At 37.6% G+C, this 18,725-nt stretch overlaps 2 protein-coding genes across 2 annotated transcripts; both read left to right on the forward strand.

Annotated features, from left to right (window-relative positions):
- Window positions 1-11,037: 11,037 nt before the first annotated feature.
- Window positions 11,038-11,538, forward strand: LOC137942998 (pentatricopeptide repeat-containing protein At5g57250, mitochondrial-like). Its single transcript, XM_068788707.1, has 2 exons — window positions 11,038-11,188; window positions 11,291-11,538. The coding sequence occupies exons 1-2, from the start codon at window positions 11,038-11,040 to the stop codon at window positions 11,536-11,538; spliced, it is 399 nt and encodes a 132-aa protein (XP_068644808.1).
- Window positions 11,539-12,463: 925 nt separating this feature from the next.
- On the forward strand, window positions 12,464-12,892 carry LOC137942999 (3-ketoacyl-CoA thiolase 2, peroxisomal-like). Its single transcript, XM_068788708.1, has one exon. It carries the CDS (start codon window positions 12,464-12,466, stop codon window positions 12,890-12,892), a length of 429 nt encoding a protein of 142 aa, XP_068644809.1.
- Window positions 12,893-18,725: the final 5,833 nt, after the last annotated feature.

Genomic DNA, 18,725 nt, shown 5'->3' on the forward strand with positions numbered 1-18,725 from the left:
AGAAAAATCAGAAGGTGGGCTACTTTTGAATAATTATTTATTATGATATTTTTTAGTTTTATTTATTAATTTTTTGTTTGATGATTGAAGCCTGAGAAGAATCCTGTGGAGATAATACTACCAGTTACTTGATTTTTTATTTCTTTACATATTGGTAATTTTAATATTTTCCATTACATTATGTAATTAATAGACGAAGAGTATATTTATATCAAAAAATAATAAGTTTTATTCTTTTGTTTTTGTAATAGGTGAGAATTTTGCTCATGCGACAGAGAACATATCGTTTTGTTTTCTAGCACGAAGAGGAAAAACTAGAATTTATAACTTTATACTAGATTAAAGTTTTTTGGGTGATCATAAATTTGATATTGTTATTTCATTAAAAAATTTGTGTTTGATTAATGAACAAAGTTTATGTAAAATTTTATGTAGTGTTTATGAACAATAATATGCAAGTGTATGAACATTGTTTTACGGAATTTGTGTATAGGATGTGTATAATTTTACATAGAGGTGAGACACAATTTTATGTAGAATTTAAGCATAATTTTTGGTACAGTTTATTTGACATGTATTTTATGCGAAATTTTAAGTGTAGGTTGGAGCTCAAACTTGGCTCGAGCTCGAGCTCAAACTTGTCTCGAGCTCGGTTAAAATTCTTCGACTAGAGTTTGATTCCAATTTTAGGCTTGAGGTCGAGTTTGAAGTATTCAGCTCAAGCCAAGCTCGAACATATGTAGGTTTGAGCTTGACTCGACTCGATGTCACTCCTAGCATCTTGAATGTTTTGTGTGTATTTGTCAGGTACGTCTTGTGGTCCGCTCTATTTGGGAGGTGCCAAGGTTTGTGTTGAGATTACTAGAGTATAAGGAGATGGTGGTCTTCTTCACATAGGATGTGATCTTCATGTTCCCAAGTGAGGTCTGTTCGATTTCCAAATTACCATAAAACACCTCAACCGTGTTGGGTAAATGAGATTTTGGCCTTAGAATAGGCTCGTGTAAGGTGTGAATGCTTCTTCAAAACCCAAAACTTATTAGGAACAAAATCCTAAGTTGAGCCGAGTAGGCTCTTCCATGCTCTTAGATAATAAGACTTCAAATACCTACTTCTTTGGCTCTTAGATGGTCCCTTCAGTTTGGCATTTTGTCACAATGTTCTTGTTGTCTTGAAGTAGGATCCATCCTTGCTATCTTTTTTGTCAGAACCATAGTTTTTTTGTGGCAATTTAGAGGCAACAGTCAAAATGGGCAAAACTCGAGAGGTGAAAATCATGAGATCCAAGGAGGTATTCCAATTTTAGGGGTTTTGGACAGATGGGATTTGGTGAAATTGAAGGAAATAGGGCAAAGAAGGATGAAAGAAGGGGGTTTTGAGCTCAAGGTGACCTCGGATTAGGGTTTCAAATGGCTTGAAGTGGCCTAATATGGTGTTTAAAGCCTTCATATCTGTGATTCCCACCATGGTTGATCTATTAGTCTAATTCGATTGATCGGTCAATCGTTTTAAGTTGATTGATCTTGCCAATTAAGTTGATTGATCATGTCTTTGCATTGATTAATCATGTCCTATGTAGAGTGATCAAAACTGATATTTGGGATTCCATTTCATTCTCATAGCATGAAATATATGGGATGTCATGTTTAGTTCAACATTTATCTAGCTATTTAGATGTAGGAGGGTTTCACATGCCTAGTTCTCCTCATAGGTCCTAATGGCTTTGTGAAAATGTCTTTGGTTTTCAATGTGGAGCTAATTCAACTTTTGACATCTTCGTTTGAACTAGCTCTCATATAAAGTGATGTCTAATTTCCATCTATTTGGAATGAGAGTGGTGAAGTGGGTTCGTACTTAGGCATATGAGACTCATATTGTCACAATGGACTGGAATGTCATTTAACTCTAAACCATAATCCTCTTGTTGTTGTCTCGTACATAAAAGTTGTGCACAATAACTTCCGGTAACTATATACTCAGCCTCAATGGTAGATAATGCAACTAAATGTTGTTTCTTGAAAAATCAAGAAACAAACATCTTTCCAAGTAGTTGACAACTACCACTCGTAGTCTTTCTATCAATTTTTCATTTGACAAAATTTGCATTGGAGTAACCTACTAGATCTATGGCAGAGAAGTTGGAGAATTAAAGTCCTAAGGTTGATGTTCTAAGTAAATATCAGAAAATTCTTTTCACAGACACTAAGTGAAATTCTCTGGGATCGGACTTGAATCTAGCAGCAAGGCAAACTAAAAAACATGATATCCAGTCCACTAGCTGATAAATAAAGTAGGGAAACTACCATGCTTCTATATAGTTTGTTTTAATCTATGGCCCTACCTGAGTTGTCCAAATCAAGTATTATGGACGAACTCATGAATGTGGTAATTGAATTAAAGATTTCAATGTTAAATCTCTTTATCAATTCTGTGGTGTACTTGGATTGATTTATGAAATTTCTATTATCGGTTTGCATAATTTGATGTCCGTGGAAGAATGTGAGTTCACCCATTAGCTCACTTCAAATTCATTCTTCATCACATTAGCAAATTCTTGACATAATGATGAATTTGTAGAACCAAAAATGATATTGTCCACATAGATTTGGACAATAATCAGAACTTGATCATGGTTCTTAGTAAATAGAGTCTTACCCACACTACCTCTCTTTTATCCCTTTTTTTTTTGTAAGTATTTATTAAGTCTTTCATACTACGCCCTTGGATTTTGTTTTAAACCATATAAAGCTTTGTGCAATTTGGATACATGGTCAAGCTTGCTCATCTTTTCAAAACCTTTGGGTTGCTCTATATAAACTTCTCCATGTATGTATCCATTTAAGAATGCACTCTTTACATCCATTTGGTACAACTTGAATCTCTTATGACAAGCATATTGACTAATAGGACTCTAATTGCTTCTAATCTTGCCACTAGTGCATATCTCTTTAAATTCAATGCCTTCTTCTTGGTTATATCCTTTGGCAACTAACCTACCTTTGCTTCTTACAATTTTATTATCTTCATTTGCTTTATTGCGAAAGACCCATTTGGTTCCTATGACTTGTTGATTTTGTGCTTAGATACTAGAGTCCAAACATGGTTTCTTTCAAATTGGTTAAGCCCTGCTATAGTCCAAAAGTCATCTTTTTCTGCCTTGACAAAGCCATTGAGTTGTAATTGAGAAACAAAGGTGTTATTCGTCATATTTTCGTGAATGATTCTTCTAGTTGCCATTATACCTTGAGGAACCAACCATGAACCTAAAGTTCTTTGGCTCTTAGGAGCTTCCTCTTGGTTATTTGTGTCATTTAGGTTCTCATCAAGATTTTGGTGTTGGGGTTGAGATCTGTACCAGCCCTAAAATCAAACTTCCCTATAAATATTCTATACCAGCCCTAAAATCAAAATTTCGTAATTTCTCATTTGGTTCTTTTAGTGCATATATTTTGCATCCAAAAGTTCGGAAATAGGTTATGTTGGGAAGGGTGCTCGTGTGCAATTCATAAGGAGTTTTGTTGAGAAGGGACTATACTAACTCAGTTTATGATGTAGCAAACCGTGTCTATGGTTCAACCCAAAATCTATGTGGCAAATTCTATTCAAGTAGCAAAGCCCTTGCTATTTCAATTAGGATTTTTTTTCCTATCAACAACACCATGTTGTGTGCAATATACCTCAAAGTGTGAGCTTTCAACTTCTCCTCTATGGTCACTTCTATTTTTTATTATGTTATAACCTTATTATTTTTTAACTTTCTCACATTATTTTGCAACGGCTGGACATGCATCATCCCTGTGAGCTGGCAAATCTACCAGTGTGAACATAGAATAGTCATCTATTGTTAAGTTTTGGAGCCTAATAAATGCCCTACTTTGAGTCAGTACGCGATATATTAACTGTTGTTTCATTAAAGGCAATTTGGAAATTTCAATCTTGTATCACAGTTGCCCTACTTTTCTCTTTATATTTAGGGCACCGCTATAAGGGTTTTATCACAATCCGAGGAGCATCAGTTGCTGTCGAGAGAGGTTAGAGAAAAAAAAACACTTGTAAGTGTGTTCGATCTCTCTTCTAAATTATTTCATCTTCATAGTGGATTACTACAGTGGTGGAAGTTAGGACGTAGTCTCACCTTGAGGCGAACCTGTATAAATCTTGTTGCATATTTTTTTTTTGTGCTTGTTTTTTCCTTCTTTTGCCATTATTATTATTGCTCTCGTTAGTTTGGAATTACGACATTTAATTCCGAACAAGTGGTATAAGAGCTTTGGTTTGTGATTGAAAGCAATGGCTGGTAGAGAAGGATCGACACTTGGAATCAACAAGTTATATGGTATAGATTTTGCGTCCTAGAGGATATAGATCGAAGATTATCTATACAATAAAAAACTGCATGCACCAATTCTGGATATGAAACCAGAAGGTATGAAAGATGATGAGTGGAATCTCCTCGATTGACAGGTGTTGGGAGTAGTCCGGTTAACACTACCAAAGAACGTTGTTCACAACGTAGCATCGGAGAAAACCACAACAGGGATGATGAAGATTCTATCTGAAATGTATGAGAATCCTTCAGCAAATAATAAGGTACATCTCATGAAGAAACTCATCAATTTAAAGATGACAAAAAATACATTAGTGACATTGCATTTGAATGAGTTTAGCGCAATTGTCAATCAATTGACGTCAGTTCAGATTAAATTTGATGATGAGGTTCATGCTTTAATTCTTTTGGTATCTCTACCAATTGTTGGGAGCCTGTGAGGGTTACGGTCATCAACTCTATAGGCAATGGGAAGTTGATCTTTAATGATGTTCAGGATACCATTCTTGTGGAGGAAGTTCATAGAAAAACCTTTGAAGAATCATCGACATCTAATTCTACCCTAAGTGTCGATACTAGGGGCAGGAACTTCGAGAGGAATTCCAATAAGGGCAACGATAGAGGGAAGTCAAGGAATGGAAGAAGCAAGTCCAAATTTGGAAGGAAGTGGAGTACTGGAATTGTGGCAAGTCTGGTCACATAAAGAAAACCTGCAGAGCACCAAAGAAGGATGAAAAGAAAGATGATGTTGCAAATGCGGTGATTGAAGAGGTACAAGATGTGTTACTCTTGCTTGTGGATAGCCTTATTGACTCATGGGATTATATTTAGGGACTTTTTTTCACACTACTATGCACCGTGAAATCATGAAGAATTATGTTGCTAGAGATCACATGAAGGTGTATCTTGTTGATAGAAAACCTTTGGATATTGCTGGTATTGGTAATGTCAGTTTAAGGATGTCAAACGGGCCAATGTGAAAAATTCACAAGGTGACACATGTACCAAAATTGATGTGTAATATGATCTTAGTAGGACAGATTGATGATGAAGCTCGTAATGTGACTTTAAATGGTGTTGCCTAGAAAATCACTAGGGGATCCATGGTTGTTGCACAAGGAGTTAAAATAGGGACTCTTTACATCACTTCCAGTAGCAGAGACACGATTATAGTTGTTGATGTTGTTATTGATTCTGATTTGTCCATTATAGGCTCAGTCACATAAATGAGAAGGGAATGAAAGTGCTTCAGTCCAAAGGGAAGCTACCAGGGTTGAAAACTGTAAATAACAATTTGTGTGAAGGCTATATTTTCAGAAAGCAGAAAAATGTTAGTTTTTCTAAGGCCGGAAAAAAGCAAAAGACAACAAAATTGGAGTTGGTTCACACTAATGTGTGGGGGCCTTCAACTTTTACTTCCCTTGGTGGTTCTAACTTCAATGTCACATTTATTGATGATGCAAGCAGAAAGGTATGAAATTATTTCCTGAAAATGAAATCTAATGTCTTTGATACCTTTAAGAGATGGAGAGCAATGGTTGAGAATGAGACATTTTGAGGTGAAATGTTTGCAATCAGATAATGGGGGAGAATACTTAGATGATGATTTCAAGCAATACTGTGCTAATAATGGAATCAAGATGAAGAAGACTATTCCTAAAAAAACTTCAACAGAATGGTATTGTTGAGAAGATGAACATGACCTTGAAAGAGCATATTGATTCTGCTATTAGAAATAAACTTCATACTAAATCTAAGATATGTTTCTTTAATGGCTATGGTGGTACAAAGTTTGGTTATCGCTTCTGGGATGACCAAAGTCGTACGATTATCAGGAGCAAGGACATGATCTTCAATGAAGGTGTCATGTATAAAAACAGGTTAAGAACTGAGTCTGAGAGCACAAGTGATGAAACCAAGAAGTCTGAAGTGATTCAGTGTAGAGATCTTCCAATTATTGAGATGGAGAATATTGCTCAGGAAGACCAGGAAAATATACCCCCAGAAGTAAATCATAACATTCCTGTGACTGAACGTAGGAGATCTGCTAGAACTAGATGACCACCACAGAGGTACTCTCCTACATTGAATTAAAATTTGTTGACTGATCAAGGTGAACCAGAGCGTTATGAGAAAGTCGTGCAAGTTGATGAATCAACCAAGTGGGAGTTGTCCATGAAGGATGAGAAGGATTCACTATTATCCCATCAGACTTGGCAGTTGACCGAGTTACCAAAAGGGAAGAAGGCCTTGTAGAACAAATGCGTGTCCCGAATAAAAGATGAACATGATGACAACAATTGGTACAAGGCAAGACTGGTGGTAAAGGGCTTTTAAAAAAAAGACTTAGACTACACTGAGATTTTCTCTCTAGTAGTGAAATCAACTACTATTAGAACAATGCTTGGACTAGTGGCAAATGAAGACTTGCACTTAGAACTATTGGATGTAAAGACAACCTTTCTTCATGGTGATTTGGAGGAAAAAATTTACATGATGCAGCCACAGAGTTTCAAACACAAGGGAAGGAGAAAATGGTTTGCAAAGTTCAAAAGAGCTTGTATGGTCTTAAATAAACAAGCTCAAAGACAATGATATATGAAGTTTCACACCTTTATGTGTAGTACTGGTTTCTTGAGGTGCCAAGCGGATCATTGTTATTATGTGAAGAATTTTAATGACTCCTTCATTATTCTACTGCTATATGTTGATGACATGTTGATAGTAGGTGATTGAAAAAAGGAAATAGATAAGTTGAAAAGGGAGTTGACCTAAAAGTTTGCAATGAGGAATTTGGGTGTTGTAAAACGAGTTCTTGGGATGAGGGGTACTAGAGATACTGATGTCTGGAAACTATCACAAGAAGAATATGTGAAGAAGGTGCTGAGCAGATTCAACATGAATGATGCAAAACTAGTGAGTACTCCTTTGGCTAGTCACTTTAGGCTATCTAAGGAGCAATCACCTTCTATAGAGCAGTAGCGAGCCTACATGGCCAATGTGCCTTATGCTTCTACTATTGGCAGTCTCATGTATGCCATGTTGTGCACTAGACTAGACATAACTCATGCAGTGGGAGTTATGAGTAGATATATGAGTAATTCTAGTAAACAACATTGGGAAGCAGTGAGGTGGATTCTTAGGTTTTTGAGAGGCATTGCAGACACAACCTTATGTTTCAGAAAGTCAGACTTGGAATTATAGGGTTGTGTGGATGCTGACATGGCTGGAGAAATTGATGGCAAGAACAGTACCACTAGATATGTGTACACATTGGGTTTTAGCTGGGGTCTCTAGTTGCAGAAGATAATTGTTCTTTCACTACTGAGGCTAAATATGTCACCATGACTAAAGCCAGCAAAGAGATGGTATGGTTGCAGTCTTTCTAGGAAGAATTAGGTCTCAAGCATGGGAAGAATGTGTTGTATTGCTATAGTCAGAGTGTTATTCATTTAGAAAAGAATCATGTTTATAATGGCAGAATAAAGCACATATAGGTGCGCGTTATCACTTCATCAGATCGGCTCAGGAGGATTGAACCTTAGCACTTGAGAAGAATCAAGTCAAAATCCAGCCGATATGTTGATAAAGACTGTTATGATTGAGAAACTAAAGTTGTGGGTAACTTCAATTAGACTTCTCTCTGAGGATTAAGAAGTTGTTGCCACTGTAGTGGAGATATTGATGATGGTTTAGTCTCCAATTGGGAGATTGTTAAGTTTTGGACCCTAATCAATGCCCTACACTGAGTCGGTGCGTGATATATTAACTGTTGTTTCATTTAGGACAGTTTGGGAATTTCACTCTTGTATCGCAGTTTCCTTACTTTTCTCTTTATATTTAGGGTGCCACTATTAGGGTTTTATCACAATCTGAGGAGCATTAGTTGCGGCCGAGAGAGGTTAGAGAAAAACAACACCTATAAGTGTGTGCAATCTCTCTTCTAAACTATGTCATCTTCATAGTGGATTACTGCAACGACGGAATACAGGACGTAGTCTCACCTTGAGGTGAACCTGTATAAATCTTATTGTGTTTTTTCCGTGTTTCTTTTCCTTCTTCCGCGATTATTATTGTTGTTCTCGTTAGTTTGGAATTAGGGCGTCTAATTCCTAACATCTACCACCACTAGGGTGCAACACTTTGTATTTAAGCTTAGGGTGTGAGTAGGTCCAAATAAACCCATGTGAATTAGTTGAAGTTGTCGAGAGGTGGAGACTAAATTTTTGGCTTTGAATGAATTTTTGTTTTGTTTTCCAAGCTAGTAGGCATCACAAGCTTTCTCCCTTAAAAATTTATGATTTGGTAGTCCTCTCACTAGGCTTTTCTTTACTAATTTGTTTATGGAATTTATTCCTATATGTCCTACCCTTTGGTGCCATAACCAAGACTCATCAATGTTTGCTCCTAAATAAATAGCACTTGTTATAGGTAAGTCAATTATGTTCATAACAAAGAGATTTTTATTTCTATGTTAATCTAGAACTAGTTCATCATTCTCATTTTTTACTAAGCATTTATCTTTTTAAGTAATACTTTATTTTCTTTATCACAAAATTGACTAATGTGTTATGCATGCAATAACATTATTAAGCTATTTAGAGTCTAATTAATTGTTTTTTAGTTTAATTTATTTAATTTCAGTTAAAGAATTAATAGGACACATGGGTATTTTTGTAATATTTTAATTTTAACCTTGTATGGGTGAACCCTATCTAAGGGATAAGAATAATGAGAAAAAACAAGTATTGATTTAGTGTAAACAAGGGTTTTGAGTTATCCTCAACGAGCTCAGGGGTGTGCGTTCTCCTCAAATAACCTAGGGTTTTCAAACTTTTCTTTGGCTTGATTTTTGTCTTTCTCTTCTTCCTCCCTACGAATCGTCGTGTTAGATCTAGGACCATAACAACTGGTATTAGAGCGAGAACACAATGATGGATTCTTCAACCCTAGAAGAAATACTCGCCATACTCTAGGATTTACACACAACAGCAGGTAAGATGTATCAAGATGTGCGCACCCTAATATGTGAGATGCGTCAATCTTCCATTAAAATGTTAGAGGAATGGTCTGCAATTGAGAGGCATCTCGTTGCCGCAAAAAAGAAGTTCATACGACCTAAAATCTTCAAGCAAGAAAAATTCACAAAACGCAAAGTAGTAGACGTTGTCTCGGACGGGAAAAAAGGCCTCGGGCCAAAAAAATTCACAATTTTCGTGTAGGGAAATTCGGAGTAGAACTCCAGCAGCAGGGACCCTGCAAATCCAAAATCGGAGTCTAAAACCTCAAATCCAAAATCTTCCAAAACCTCGTTGGAACTAGACGATTTGGGTGGGACCTCAAATCCAAAGTCGGCGTCTGTTGTAGAGGAACCAAGAGGCTTGTTCATAATTCAACCCTAAGGTTCTTCGGACTAGACCTATTCTAAATTTTGGCCATGATGTCCTGTTGTTCGCCATCGGAAAAGGGTGAGGCTCCATAAAAAAAAAACCGTTGGACTTTAGCTTCATAACGACACTTCTCCCTCTCACTCTCGGTCTCGGCAACCCAGCGGGAAACCAACCTCAACACATTTTGGGGTAAGTTTTTGAAACGCTACCGATTTTTATGTCAAAACGCATCTTCCATGGGGTTGATGGGGCTCAAATGGTCTGAGCAATAGCAACACTGCTCGAATTTTGGGGCTGGGAGTTTTCTATTCCGTGAAGTAGAGAAACAAAACCAATTTGAAGGAATTCCGGTTTTTGCATCTGAATGGAGATATGGGATTTTTTTGGAGATTCCGGGAATGCTCAAAAAATTTCTTGGGGTAATTTGTTTTTTTGTTGATGCGAACAGTACCTGTGTGTCTGTTCTTTGTCAAATTGAAAACGTTGTGCTTCATTTTTTGGGTGATATGTATGTTGGTCGGCCATAGTTCTTGTCAATTCTTCAACCAGGGGCATTTGAGGATGCTTTTAAACTCTTTAAGCGACTGCCTTAGTTGTGCCTAGTTGCTAGTTCTGTTACTTATTGTACAATAATTGATGGGTGTCTTAAACTAGGAGGGATTAGTGAGGCACTTGAGATATTTGATGAGTACAAAAAGACTTCGCTGGGATCTTCTGGTGCTACTGGCTATAACTTCATCATTGGAGTGCTCTGCAGAGAAGGCAAGGTGGAAATGGCAGTTGCCCTATTTTTTGAACTCAGAAAAAATGGGTTGCCATTGCATGATTTTATTTATATGAAATTGATGGATGTCAAGTTTAATGAAGGTGGTGAAGAGGGTATCTTCGAGTTGCTTTCTGGATTGAACAATTAGATTCTAAGAAACTTGGTTTGTTGTATAATGATGCTATTAGTTTTTTATGCAAGAAAGGTTGTCATTATGTAGCTTCTAATGTTTACTTTGTAATGAGGATAAGAGGCATACTTGTGACAACTAGTTCCTACTATTTAATCCTCAAACGTTTTATCCACCTTGGAAATCTTGAGCAAGTTCAACTGATGTTAACTTCATATTTAAAAGAATATGGTATTCTTGATCCTATAATAAACAAGCTTCTAGTTCATTACATGTGCAAACAAAACATAAATGGAGCTCTCCAGCTTCTAAATTATAGGGGTGAGGTGAGGGAAGTTTAAGCGCCCTAACAACAATCTTGTATGCACTTACCAGGCAAGGGAGAGCTCAACTTGCTCATGAGTTTGTCTTGGACGCTGAAGAAATGGGAATGGTTTTGGATGTTGTTGTCTACTCTGTTGTGGTTGATGGGCTTTATAAAGAAGGATGTCTGAAAGAGGCTTTAGATCTCTGTGAGAGGATGAGAGCCAAGGGTGTCCATCCCAATATAGTTACTTATAATTCAGTGATTAGTGGTTTGTGCCATGAGGGATGTCCGGTGTAAGCATTTAGGCTATTTGATTCATTAGAGAAAATTAATGTTCTTCCCTCTGTTGCTACATATTCAACTTTGATAGACCTACAAGATGCAAATGAATTATATAAAAGAATGGTTCTCAAGGGTTTGATTCCAAATACATGTGTCTACAACTCATTAATCAATGGTAACTACAATTACGGATTAATTGAGCAAGCACTTGATCTTGTTATTCACATGGAAGAAAGTGGCCAAATACCTGATGCCTCCACAATTAGTTTTGTGCTTGGTGGTTATTCTGTCAAAGGTGACATGGAAACTACACTTTTATTTTTTGGTGAATGCTGAAGCCGGGCAATTTTACCTGACTTTTTGGGTTTTCTTACTTTGGTGAGGGGACTGTTTACTAAGGGTAGAATGGAAGAAGCCAGAACCATTATGAAAGATATGCTCCAAAGTCCATCAATAGCAGAGTTTATAGATAAATCAGGGAATGAGATTGAAATAAAGTCACTAACCCATTTTCTCGATGGTTTAGCAGATCGTGGAATTATTCTCAAGGCAATCAATGTTCTTGATGAAGTGGGCTCTATGGTTTTCCCTAGGAGGAGGCCTCAAGCTAGTTGTGGCCCTGCAAAGATGAAAAAAACACAGCATATGGGGAATCAGGAGAGTAAAGAAGCACAATACACTGGAAGAAATGTGGAGAATAGGATTTCTATGCTTAGCAGTTTGGTTTTTCTGGAAATGGTGGAGAATATATTGCAGGGAATGATTTTTATGACTGTTGAAGGGAAAAAAATTAAACCCTGGGTGGAGTCTAGATAGAGTATAAGTGCTGCAGTTTTGCATGGGCATATTAATTTTTCGTTTGATCCATGACCATCAAATTCCAGTGGTGCAAAAGACTTAGAAAACAAAAATATGCTGAGAATAGCTCCTAGAGAGCGACTTGCTGCAATTGCAGTTTTAATTCATACATGGGTCCATAGCTCAGTGGTAGAGCACAGACTGACCGAACGTGTTCACAACCATCTGAAGGACGGTGCTGAGGACAGCTTGTGCATACGCTCATGGGTTCTTCAACAAATTTTTTTGTGCTGCTGCTGTGGCACTGCAACAACTAGTGTTGACAACAGTGGCACTGCTGAAAACAGTGCTGCCAAACAGCATAGAAAACAGAGCTGTTGTGACAGTGCAAAAACCAGTGCTGAAAACAGTGGTAGTGTAGCATGAAACAGATGACGTTGCTGGTTTTCCAGCCCATGTTGGCATGCGGATTTTCAGGATGCAATCATTCTATGCTGGTTTTATAGAAACGGTGCTATTCAGAACTGTGAAACAGCAAGGTTCTTCTAGCCTTCAGATTGTTACCGCTGTTGCTGTAGCTATACAAGCTGGTTTCAATGACATAGGACTTGGAGCTGGATTATATTTGATGCCTGAACATCCTATGGCATGGGAAGGCTTCATACACCCTAAGATAAAGAATTTCCAACAAGCTCCAGATTTTCTTCCTCTGTGTATTACTTCTGAATATGTTCCTCATCGAATTGGTGTCACCAGGCAGAAGCAAGACCCCACTCCTGTTCTGTCCCATAAGCAAGCTGCTACAACAACTGCATCAGTGGCTACAAAGATCATTGACACTAAAAATCAGGAGGAGAAAAATGTTGTGCTTTCTGTGGAAGATGGTTGCTGACATAATGCAATTGGGTCTGACCGGGCTTAGCTGCAGACTGTTTTCAAGAAGGATGGCACGGCCACTGCTAGTAACTCGAACCAAGAATTTTACTGCTGTTGGTGTGGACCCTTCTATAATGGGCATAGGTCCACCTATTGCAATTTCTATTGCAGTGAAGGCGTTGTATGAGGAAGTAGTTCCTGCATTCGATGTCATGGTACTTAACCGTATTGGGGTGTGCTACAATAAGTGATGCTAGTAGTTTCTTTTTTTTTAAAAATAAAATTTACTACTCCCATGGAATGCTTCAGTTTTGTCATCTAGAGGGCTGGCACAGATCCCACGGATGCTACTTGGGAAGAGTGGAGACGTCGGCAAGGGCATGTAGACCCTACCTTCGAGCTTGAGGATAAACTCTTTCTCCCAGGGGGGGTGTAATGTTATGCACACAATAACATTATTAAGTTATTTAGAGTCTAATTAATTATTTTTCTTTAATTCACTTTATTTTATTTTAGTTAAAAAATTAATTGGCCACATAGGCATTTTTGTAATATTTTATTTTGAACCTTGTAAGGGTGAACCCTATTTAAGGGGTAAGAGTAATGAGAAAATGCAAGTATTGACTTACCGTAAACAAGGGTTTTGAGTTCTCCTCAACAAGCTCAGGGGTGTGCGTTCTCCTCAAAGAACCTAGGGTTTTCAAGCTTCCCTTCAGCTTGATTTTCGTCCTTCTCTTCTTCCTCCCTACGAATCGCCGTGTCAGATCCGGGACCATAACATAATGCTAACTAAATTATGCATCAACCCTTCAACATAGTAGACTTCAAATATGAAAGAGTTGGAGGTATCTATCTTTCCAATTCCTTTGATGGTACCTTTACTATTGTCTCAAAATGTAACATGACCACTGTCTTTCTGTGTGACTTCTACAAACTTCTTCTTATCACCTCTCATGTGTCTCAAACATCTGCTATCTAAAATCCATACATTCTTTGGTGCCTCAGCTTGGAAATGTACCTACAACAAGAAAAAGATCATCCCTTAGAGATCATATTTAGATTGGGTCCCTTTGGGAGAAGGTTTGATCCACTAAATGATTTGGGCATCCAAACTTGTTCACCCAAGGATTTGTGTTACCACAATCCTATCAGTTGTTTTGGGTACCCATTTTTGTTTGATGCCATTTACATTCTTGATTTCACAAATGTGAGCATAATGACCCAACTCATAGCAGTAGTAGAATCGAATGTGAGGTATGGGAGTGAACTTTTGGTTTTGTCTCTTTTCGTTCTTCCCAACTTTCCTCCAAGGCGTGTTCTTCTATGATAAGGTTTTGAATTGTTGTTCTAATTCAATACAAATCTTCTTGAAAACCAGTCAATCACAAGAGAGTTTATCTATCACACCACTTTGCCTTGAAGCATTTGTCACATGACTCTCATTTACTTCCTTCAAGGCAACAATCTCTCTCTTGAGCTTGGCAAACTCATGTCTTTGAGGATTGCATTTTTTAGTACTTTTTTAGATTAAGAGTAAATTGTTCTAGAAAAACTTATAATTTATTTTCATAATCATAGTTACTTACCTCTTTCGAAGTAGTGGAGTCATATTCTTCAATTGCCATGAGACTCATGTCACTCTCTTCTTCTTCGGAGTGGCTAGACTAATCTTCCATTGTATCCCAAACCAAAATCAACATTGTCTTCTTCTTGTTCTTTGGATCTTTGCTTATGGATGGGGTTCTACCTTTTAGATTTGAGAATTTGTTTATTTTTTTCCATGATTTGTCGCACTCATAACTGTTGGAAGGTAGGCTCAAGCCCACACGACCAAAGAAGACCCACATATCTAAGTGTGTTGGAAGATGGGCCCAAGCCCATATGACCTGTTACAATGTGGGACCCACCATGGTGCTCGAGCTGGTGGGACCCACCATAAGGACGTAGGTCATCAAGAAGAGTCCAAGAGGACGTGGGACACTAAGAAAAGTCCTCTCCCAAAGCAAGCACGAGTTAAGGAAGCAAGAAATACAAGCTGAATTGATTTAGAAGACTTGAAGATCAAGTGGGACCCACAAAGATCTCACGAGCTGGCACTCTTATCAAGTTGTGCTGGGAGATCATGAGGGCCCACAAGGATAAGGCTATGAGTTGGCTTATCCATTCCCCTCACGTGAATAATAAGGGACTCCCAGTTCTACTCAAGTTGGTGTTCTAGTTGTTTAGTTTAAATAGACTTACTTATATTGAAGAGTTAGAGTTGGAATGTAATTAGGATTGAATGATAAGTTGTATAAGGACTCTACCTCGTCCTCTACTATAAAAAGAGGTCTTATAAGTCAAAATTAATCAAGTCACACATTCAATCCCGAGTTGGTTCTCTCTCTTCCTCTCCTTACTTGGTCAATCCACTCTTCTCATTTTATTTTTTTCTCTTCTCTACCGAGAGCTTTCCTCCCCTTTTCTTGGTTTTCTTTCTTCTTTCTCTTGTTCGTGATCATGGAAAATGGATTCTAAATTCAACATAGTATCAGAACAACATATTTAGGATCCTTCGACAAAGGAATGCTCTAGAGAAATGATGATCAACACCACTCAAAGAAAGCTCTTGTATGAAGGAAGAACACTAGCCGATAGAAAAGTGTTCAAAAATATTTTTTTTATGCTACTGGTTCTCATTTTTATATGATGATTCAAGGATGAATATGTGAATGCTTTCATCTTATTATCTTATGAATATGCATGCCCCTCTATTTAGAAGGAGCTATCAAAACAATTTTATCGGTTTGGAAATTTTGTTTACCGAGACCAGTCCATACTCAGATTATTGAAATTTTTTTTTCGTGGGATAAGATTTCCTGATAATCAAAAATTGCTATTGAGCCTCTTATGAGTGGTTTTCTGTAAAAAAAAATTATTTAGCATGGATGCTATATTTACATATACCAAGTTGATTGAAGAAGTGTTACTTGGTGATGTTATTTGAAGTTTTTTGTAGAAGAAAAGCCTATCATGGCTGATGAGAATATGAATATCAAAGGTGATATATTGAAAATCACCACCATACCCTTACGTGGGGTATCAAATTTTATGAGTTGGTCCACCTTGGTTAGGAGGATTCTCATAACCAAAGACCTACTTGGTCATCTCACTACGCGAGGACCACCTATTGATGAAGATGATATTTTTTTATATGAAATGGTTGAAGAATGATACTTTGGTAAGTGGTTGGCTGATAAATAGAATGGAAGAACATGTCTCTAGTAAGGTTATTCATCTTGACACTGCTAAACATATTTGGGAGACATGTACTAAACTATATTCATGCCCTGATACACTGCATAGACCCTATAGTGCTGGCAGATCAGATGATATTAAATGCACTCATTGTAAATTTCTGGGCCACACTATAGACTAGTGCCGTTATAGGACTATTATGGTAGATATGGCCACTATAAAGAAATATGCTATAAGGATAATGACAAGTCAAAATCAACAAGGGCTAATCAAGCCCTCATACGTGATGCGCAAGCAGACCATCCCCCAACACCAGCTGGACACAAAATTATTACTGATGAAGAGTATGAATTATATCAAAAAATGAAGACCAGGCTAGGGTCTTCGCCTAGCCCCTCTGCCACTACTACTACCACTACTACTTCAGGTATGCTATATGCCTCCTCTTCATCCTGGATAATTGATTTAGGGGCCTCCGAGAATCTTACAGATAACAAAACTTTATTACATTCTTTATCTCTGAGTCTTTCACACAAGTTTGTTACCATAGCTGACGGTTCTCAAACCAAAGTCCAAGGAAAAGGTTCCACTTCTGTCACCCCATCACTTCCACTCAATGATATTCTTTTTGTTCCTTCCTTTCCTTTAAACTTGTTCTCTGTGAGTTAGCTTACAAAATATTTTAATTGTTCGGTTACCTTCTCACCTACTTCATTTGTTTTTTAGGATCTTATAACGAAGCAGGTGATTGGTGCAGGCCATGAACAAGGGGCGTTCTACTACTTGGACGTGCCAAAGGTCAATATGGTGTCTACTACTGAGAATGAGACACGATTATGGTACAATCGGTTGGGACATCCTTCCATACATTCTCTTCATCATATGTTTCCATCTCTTAACATAAGGTCATAATTCAGTTGTGAGGTGTGTCAGTTAAGTAAACATCAAAGGAGTACATACTCTCCTCGTCTAGAAGTCAAAAGTAACATTCCTTTTTCATTGATTCATACTGTTGTTTGGGGGCCTTTGAGTATCTCTAATATTTCTCAAGCCAAATATTTTATCACTTTTTTCGATGATTTCACTCGCACAACTTGGTTGTTTATTTTTAAAGAGTGTTCTGAGATACCATCTATTTTTAAATCATTTTATGCGATGGTACTCACACAATTTGGTCAGAAGATAAAAATCATCCGGTCTGATAATGCCAAAGAGTATATTTCAAAAGATCTTGACTCCTTTTGTCAAGAAAATGTCATTATCCATAAAAAATCACGTGCCTACACTCCTCAACAAAGCGGTATAGCCGAACGGAAAAATCATCATATTCTTGAGGTAGCACGAGGTCTATTATAAGCCATGAAAGTTTCATATTTTTACTGGCCCCATGTTGTCCTTACAGTGTGTTTTCTTAAAAATTGTCTACTGTCTACTGTTCATGGGAATAAATCCCCCTACTCTAAACTATTACCACATGATGATCCATTTGCATTACCATTGAAAGTCTTCGGTTGTCAATATTTTGTTCATAATACTTTACCTAGACACAACAAACTTGACCCTAAATCTATAAAGTGTATCTTTTTGGGATACTCTCGCACACAAAAGGGTTATATTTGTTATAGTCCCTCTTTGCAACGTTTATTTGTGTCCAGGGATGTAACATTCTTTGAAGACTCCTCATATTATTCTGATAGCGCTCCACCTGGTATGTCATCAGTACCAAGTTCTCCTTGGCCGATTGTGCCTCGTGATACAAAGGTTGTTCAACCCCTAGAGACAATGGCCGATACCACACCTGCCAATTTGTCGGATCCACTAGAGGTAAGTCCTTCATCACAGTCATTTTTGGTCCTGAATTTGATACTCGTCCTATTGCTATAAGAAAAGAACCTCGTTCATACACTCAACCTTCTACTTCTCATCCTATCTCAAATTTTGTCTCATTATTGCCTCTCACCTTTATGTTGTCAGTTTCTTTCTTCTATTTCTTCCATATCTGTTCCATAGTCATATCAGGAGGCTCTCCAACATCTAGGGTGGAAGATAGCAATGGATGAAGAAATGAAGACACTCAATGATAATCATACATGGTCACTGGTTCCTCTACCTACAGATAAAAAACCCGTTGGTTGCAAGTGGGTTTATACAGTAAAACATAATCCAGATAGGACTATTGCACGATTGAAGGCTCGACTGGTTGCAAAAGGATATAGTTAGGATCCTCACGAGCCATGGATCTTGTCACCCTCCTCTCTTCTCTTCCTTCCATTACCTTGCTTGACGTTGAGATGGAATGAGGGGTTGAAGGGAATTGAATTTCGGAAAGGAGAATTGGGGGGAAAAACGGAAGAGAGCTTGAAGGAGCTCTTGACCTGTTTATCTAAATTACGTTAACTAAAGTGAACTCAATTGATAATTCTCATTACCCTAGCCGTCCCCTTAAATAGGGTGGAGGACGTCCAAAACCCTAAAGACCTCTTGGGTCAATGGTTCAAACCAATAAATGCTAAACCAACCCAAACCAAAGACAAAACCAAACCAAGAAACAATTACATGGAAATTGAAAAACACATTCATTAATTCCTACGCCTGTTGGTAACTTATGATGC

This window comes from Aristolochia californica, unplaced genomic scaffold (genome assembly GCF_029961685.1).
Source record: "Aristolochia californica isolate CCGP_79_NKW_82.1479 unplaced genomic scaffold, dmAriCali1.0.hap1 SCAF_10, whole genome shotgun sequence".
Taxonomy (NCBI): domain Eukaryota; kingdom Viridiplantae; phylum Streptophyta; class Magnoliopsida; order Piperales; family Aristolochiaceae; genus Aristolochia; species Aristolochia californica.